The sequence below is a fragment of the Fukomys damarensis genome, unplaced genomic scaffold (genome assembly GCF_012274545.1).
Source record: "Fukomys damarensis isolate Sample0158 unplaced genomic scaffold, DMR_v1.0_HiC HiC_scaffold_19, whole genome shotgun sequence".
NCBI lineage: Eukaryota > Metazoa > Chordata > Mammalia > Rodentia > Bathyergidae > Fukomys > Fukomys damarensis.
Window position 1 is genome coordinate 63686538 of NW_022900931.1, and position 6646 is coordinate 63693183.

General features: G+C 61.3%; 1 protein-coding gene across 1 annotated transcript; it reads right to left on the reverse strand.

Moving 5' to 3' along the window:
* Positions 1-181: 181 nt before the first annotated feature.
* On the reverse strand, positions 182-5779 carry Meis3 (Meis homeobox 3). The gene is made up of 9 exons (XM_010640913.1): positions 5776-5779; positions 5287-5566; positions 4803-4962; positions 4661-4711; positions 4018-4068; positions 3748-3897; positions 1256-1367; positions 944-1092; positions 182-286 (listed from the first exon to the last, which is right to left on the reverse strand). The coding sequence occupies exons 1-9, from the start codon at positions 5777-5779 to the stop codon at positions 182-184; spliced, it is 1062 nt and encodes a 353-aa protein (XP_010639215.1).
* Positions 5780-6646: the final 867 nt, after the last annotated feature.

Below are 6646 nucleotides of genomic sequence, written 5' to 3' on the forward strand. Positions count from 1 at the left end.
GCCACACACCAGTTGTTCACTTGCAGGATGGTGAGCCCGGTGTCCTGCGCCAGCTGCTTCTTCTGCTCCTCCGAGGGGTACGGGTGCTGCGGCCACCACAGGAGTCACCCGCCTGGTCCCAAGGCAGTGACTCCGCCGCGCCTCTTCCAGCGATGGGCGCGAGTCGCCCGGGGGTCCCAGCTTACCCGGACCGCGAACTGAGCCCGGACCAGTTGTTCACTTGCAGGATGGTGAGCCCGGTGTCCTGCGCCAGCTGCTTCTTCTGCTCCTCCGAGGGGTACGGGTGCTGCGGCCACCACAGGAGTCACCCGCCTGGTCCCAAGGCAGTGACTCCGCCGCGCCTCTTCCAGCGATGGGCGCGAGTCGCCCGGGGGTCCCAGCTTACCCGGACCGCGAACTGAGCCCGGGCTTTCACACCCACTTACGTCACTAGCCTTCTGTTTTGTACGGATGAGTCGCTCAGGCTGAGCCCAGACTTGCAGTCCTCTGGCCTCAGCCTCCCAAGGTGCTGGGCTTACTGACTTTCATCCCGCTGTCTGTTTTGTTCTGACTGCCCCTCTCCATCGCTCTTTTCTTTTCCAGCCTCTCCCTGTCTGTTTCCCTGCCTCTCTCCGTGAGGCAGTGTGGTGCAGTGGTTACAGCCAGACTGCCCATGTCTCAACCCTTCAGCCTGTGTGGCCTTGAGCGAGTCCCCTAACCTCTCTGGGCAGATACTACCGGACCTTCCCTCACGGTGTTGGGTGGTGGTGGGATGCGGGGTCGGTGGGCTGCGGGGAGCACTGGACAAGTGGGGGCCCCCAGGAGTGCCTGGCACCCAGGGAAGGCTGAGCCCCGCTGAGCTGCGCGTCTTTTCACTGTCGGCCTCCAGTCTCATCCTGGGTCCCTCCCTGCCTGGCCACTGTGGCCCTGCCGGTGTCCCCACGTCCCCAGCAGCAGGACTCACTGACAGGTGCTGGAACAGCCAGGCCCGCATGATGTTGGTGGCCACTTTGGGGAAGATACCCCGCTTCTTGTTCCGCCGCCGCTCCTGGTCCAGCTCCTCATCCTCGCCCCCTGAACTGGGTGAGGCCACGCCCGTGTCCAGCCCATCTCCTGGAGCAGGGGCAGGCGCACGGCTCTGGTGGACAGCAAGGAGTGGGCCGCGGGGCCCAGACCCACCCCGAGCCCTGGCCTCGCTGTCCGTGCCCCCTACAAGTCCACCTGGGGTCTAACCCACGTCTCACCACCTTTCCCTGCTGCCGCCCAGCTCTCTCACCTTGGTCACTGGAGTTGTCCCCACTGTGCGAGGCCAGGCCCCCGCTGGATGGGCCGGGGGTCCCCAGACGCACAGACCCACTGTCCTCATGGTCTCTGATCCACGCGTTATTCTAGAGAACAAAAGTTGGGAGTCAGTGCCGAAGGGTGGGATGTCGCACGGCACAGTGGGCCTGAGCGGGGAGTCTTGCAGGGGACGCTGGCTTCTGGTCTTTGCTGGCTGTGTGGTCTTGGGCGAGTCACAGCACTTCTCCGTGCCTCAGTTTCCTCAACTAGAAAGTTCTAGATGACAGCAGTGCCCGCTGTTCTGTGGTAGGGACTCGGCAAGCTAATTTATGGAAAGGCGCATGGCCATCGCGGAGTCTGCTCGTCCAGCGGAGACCGCGGGGGCCGGGAGTATTCGGCAGGGAGACGGTAAATGAGGGTGCACCCACTTTCCTCCCGATCCCGGCATAACCCCGTCACCAAACTCATTAACATTTCTGCAGCAGAGTGAATGAATATTTAACTAAGAGGAATAAATAAAGGCTATAAATAGCCTCTCATTAGTTCAGGTCAGATTTTGCTGCCAAGTGATTTTACGCTGAACTTAGTGGGGGAAAGAAAGTCCAAAGTCTGAGTTTTCAGATTCTAGGAGCTCAAAACTGCAGATGAAGGGACCCAGGACTGTATTTCTTTACCCAAACTGGGACCCACTTTGAGGAACTTGATGTTGTGCTGGAGTTGGCCTCTTGCCTGGCTTTGTGCCCCCTGGAAGCCACCTGCCCACTGCCCCCCCACCTGGATTACTTTGTCCCTTGGCTTAAAATTGGGTTCACAGCTGGGCATGGTGCACACATATTATCCCAGCACTCTGGAGGCTGACAGGAGGATTGCAAGTTGGAGCCCAGCTTGGGCAATTTAGTGACTTAGTGAGACTCTGGCTCAAAATAAAAAATAAAAAAGGCCTGGGATGTAGCTCAGTGGGAAAGCCCTGGGTTCAGTCCCTGGTACCATAAGAAAACAATAAAAACAAAATTTAAAAAGATGGGTTTTGCCAGGTGTGGTGGCACATGCCTGTAATCCCAGCACTTGGGAGGCTGAGGCAGGAGGATCTCTGTGATATTGAGACCAGCCTGGGCTACACAGTGAGTTCCAGGGCATAGTGAGACCCTGTCTCAAAAAAAAAAAAAAAAGGTTTTGACCTCTGCCAAATGGCTGTGGATTGTGTCTTTTATTAAAAGCCTGGACCACTGTCAAGCTGTGTATATTCTCTCTCACTCTGGCTCTGGTGACTCGCACATTTCTCACCTGGTGACTTGGGGACGAACAGCTGTGTACAGTTGGTTGCCGTCCTTGGTGCCTGTCTGCCTCTATCCTAGCCACTGTAACCACGGTGACCCTCACATCACCCCTGTGGGGACACCTCATCTTCCTGATCCGGCCACAGGTCTGTGTGGAATCGTGGACTGAGCTGTGGACACTGGCATGACCCCGGTCTGAGGGCCTGTGGGTGTGGCCGGGGTTGTCATGTGGGGTCTGAGGGGCTACTGTTGGCTTGAAGTGACCAGCCTGAGGCCGTCTTGGGCCCCCCTGAATGTGACGTCGGTGGGCATTGCGGTGTCCCCAGAGAGGTGCAGCCACGTGTGCCTGCGCGTGGCCGTGTCCACCTGTGCCATGTGCACGTGGCTGTGAGGTCACGCTTGTGGCTACTGTGACTCCATGAGTACCTTGGGTGGCTGTGGCCAGCAGGGACCGTCACACACGTGTGTGTGAAGCTGTGAGTTCTGACTCGGAGCCCCCGGGGACTTGTCCCAGGTGCCACATGCAAAAGTTCTCACTGAGCACGAGGTCACTCTGAGCCACGCGCTGGTCCTGTATCTGAGGTCACCTGTGTTGTGCCACAGCTGTGTGTGGGGACATTCTGACCGCCACATGTGGCCCTCAGGGGACTTTTGCCCCCAGGGGTCACTTTTCTATCTCCATGTGTGTCTGTGGTGAGTCGGGACCCTCATGGGCCCTCACTGCTGCTGAGGGGATTGTGCCGCGGCCACCGCAATGGTTGCTGTCCTGCCTTGTCTGGGAGGCTGTGTTCACAGCTGGGGGCCTGTGTGGGAAATCTGTGCCCGACTGTCACATACATGTGCATGGCACCGTGCCCAGTGGGGTCCGAGCACGGCTGGAGGCTGCACGCACTCTAGGTCACTGCTGCTGAGTCAGCCACCAGGTCTCCTACGCTTTCCCGGGGCCCAGGTGTGTCCAGACGGCACAGGTGCTGGCGTCTGAACCCACGTGGGCGCAGCTGAGTCTGGTGTGGTGTCGGCAGCTGTTGGTGTGTGTCTGTGTGTCCGTGCGTGTGCACTGGCACAGCCCTGTGTTGTTGGCATGTGGCCTTGTGCTGTGTGTGCCCCTGGCTGGCCGCACCTGAGGCTCTGTGGCATGTTGTGGACCCCTGCCGTGTCCAGGCCCGGCTCTGGTGGCCCGGTGACACGTGGTGCCCCACCCCGGACCCACCTGGTCTGGGAGGCTGGGGCAGGAGGCTGGGAAGTCCTCAAGATCCTCCCTGTAGCCACCATCCCGCTCCTCGATGACCAGGTCGATGGGCATCTTCCCCTTGAGGCAGGTGATGTAGCGGTGACAGAAGTTGTCGCATAGGTCGTGGACCTGGGGGGGGTACCGGGGTACTGGGGGGACCACCCGGGGGCCAGGGCTGGGATGGCATAGGGAGGGACACTTGGGCAGTGGGGGGCCGGCAGCGGGGCTGGGCAGGCGAGAAGCACTCACCTTCTCCAGCTCTAGCAAGTGGAAGCGCAGCACCTGGATGGCCTGGATCATCTGCAAGGGCAGAGGGGGCAGGGACGGAGCTCAGAGCGACAGACAGAACAAGAGGGGACACAGTGAGAGACAGAGACACGAGGCCAGAGTTCAGCGGGATGAAAGAGACCGAAGCAGGGACAGAGAGGAGAGAGAAAAGTCTGCCCCAGAAGCGACCTGGGAAGCAGTTCGTACGCCCCTCACACCCCACTCCCCCAGCCCCCCAGCCACACTTCCCAGAGTCCTTTGCTGAATGGTCTGGCCAACGGGAAGCCCTGGAGGGAGTTTGGGGCCAGAGAGGGAACAGGCCCCGTATTTCTCCTCCCCCTCCCTCTTCCTCTGCCTCTTCCTCCTCCCACTTCACGTCCTCCTGTCCTTCCTTTCAGAGGAGGACAGAGGCGTAGGGAGCACCACCTACCCTGGCTCACAGAGCCAGAGAGTGGCAGAGCTGGGATTCGATCTCAGGCCGCAGGGTCCTGTTCTGGAGCTCTAGGCTCTGCTGGTTGGAAATGGGCAGCAGGGCCGTAGTGTGAGGTGAGGGTCAGGGTCTCCCCTCTGCCCCCACCTAGCCCTCTGGGGATATGGCAGAGGGCCTGGGAGGGCCAGGGCTCACCAAATTGTCCAGCTCTGGGTTGGAGGAGAAGAGGGGCCTCTCGGAGCGGACCTAGGGAGAAGAGAGACCAGCGAGGTCATCACTTGCGTCCTGCCTGCTCCTGTGTTCTCCTGGCACCCTGCAGGCAGATGGCCCTGCTCACCTGCTTGGCAAAGGCAGCGATGTCCTCGTTGAAGGAATCAGAGGAGCAGACGTCGCCGCCGGGGGGTGCCCCCAGTCCAGCTCCCGCCCCATCCCGGGGTGAGCACGTGGCCAGCTCACATTTCTCAAAGACCAGGGCTAGCAGCGGGAAGAGTGGGTGTCTGGGGAGGGGGGAGCAGAGGGCTCATGAGGGGAGCTGTGATCGGGTGTGATGGCACTCGCCCACTGTCTCAGCACTCAGGAGGCTGAGGCGGGAGGATTACAAGCTTGAGGTCCGTCTGGGCTACACAGTGTGTTCAAGGCCAGCCTGGCTATGTAATGAGATCTTTTCCTCTGAAGGAGGGGTTTGAACAGTGGTATAGGGGGAGCTGGGACAAGAGACCCAGAGAAAAGACTTGGACAGTAACACAGAAAGCAGACCCAGAGAGTAACAGGGCAGTGGCCACAGGACTCAGAAAGGTCAGGAGCCTCTGTGTCCCACTCACCCGTAGATCTCATCCTTCGCCCGCTTCAGGCCGTCACTGTCCAGGCCTGGGGGCAGGGGCAGCCGGTGTGGGCCGTAGGGCCCGGGGCCTCTGGGTGCCGGGGGCGCCGTCTCTGAGAAGTCGGCCAGGGCTGCCGTGCCGTCCACGACGCCTGGGTAGTGGGGCAGCTCATCATACTGGGGGAGGCGAGACGGGGCCCGGCAGGTCAGCACCCGGGGGCCCAGCCAGAGCCAGAGCCAGGGGAGACACACCCTCGGGCGCCCGCTGCCCAACCCCTCCCCTTAGCCCCAGAGGCCTTTGCCTGTGCCCCGGCTGTGAGGAATGTCCCATCCCGAGGACGGGGGGGGGGGGCCCTGGCCAGGTCAGCGTGGGGCTCACACGGGCTGGCTGTTAGCAGCCAGGGGAGGGAGCCAGCAGAGACTCAGAGACAGAGAGGGGCCACCAGGAAGGGTCCCGTGGGAAGTGGCACTGTGTACACGTCTCCCTCACCCATCACATTTTCCAGGCCTCAGACGTGTACGCATGAGTGTCCTCACACACGTCACACCCACTCCCCGTGGGACTCTAGCACACACGTGCACACTCCTGTGTCACACACACACTCAGGGGCACATCAGGATGGGAGGCTGCATGCCACACCCCACACACAGCTCATAGCCGGGCAGAGGGATGGAACAGAGCGACCACTGGGACGTGCCTGGCGCTTGTCAGTAAACGTGTGTGCAAGCACGGGACAGACACACACGTGCAAACAGCCCAGAGAAACGACAGCATCGGGGTGACATTTCCCTGTCCCGTGACCCCAGAGCCACTCACAGGGAGGGCAGAGGGTCCCTTCCATCACCGGGCCAAACCCTGACCTCGGCGATGAAGACATGGAGCCTCCAAGGGGCACAAAGACTGGCGCAGGTGGGGACAAGTGTTCTGCTGCCGTCGCCTCAGACCCTGGGCAGACCTGGCCCCAGTCGGACCCTGCGCGACGTCTCCTTCTCTTGCCACCAGCGGCTCCTCTCCTAACTTCTCCAGAGCTCCGAAGTTGAATCCGGCACTCCGCCCCTCACGCTCCCAGGACACAGGTCCTCACCTCTCCCACACTCTGTGCCCACCCTCCCAGGTGGGTGACCCCTCCTGCCATCGTCCAGAACCCAAAGCCGGCACCTGGCGAGCCCCAGCTCTGCCCCACTGTCCCCTCCCCTAACCCGAGGTGGCCAGGTCACAAACAAAAGTTGATCAGAGGCAGAAAGGAGGGGGCGGTTGTGGGGTGGAGGGATAAAGGGCTGAGGTGGAGAGGACCTGGGGACAGAAGGAGGGGACGCGTGGGGGCGGCTGGTGCTGAGGGGCAGGGGAGTCCGGGGGACAC

Excerpts from the sequence above, each read along its gene's own strand:
- Meis3 (XM_010640913.1), bottom strand. Across the intron at positions 1,093-1,255 it reads GGACAACTCCAGTGACCAAG|GAGATGGGCTGGACACGGGC; the intron begins GTGAGAGAGCTG and ends CCCCTGCTCCAG. Across the intron at positions 287-943 it reads GGCTGTTCCAGCACCTGTCA|CACCCGTACCCCTCGGAGGA; the intron begins GTGAGTCCTGCT and ends TGGTGGCCGCAG.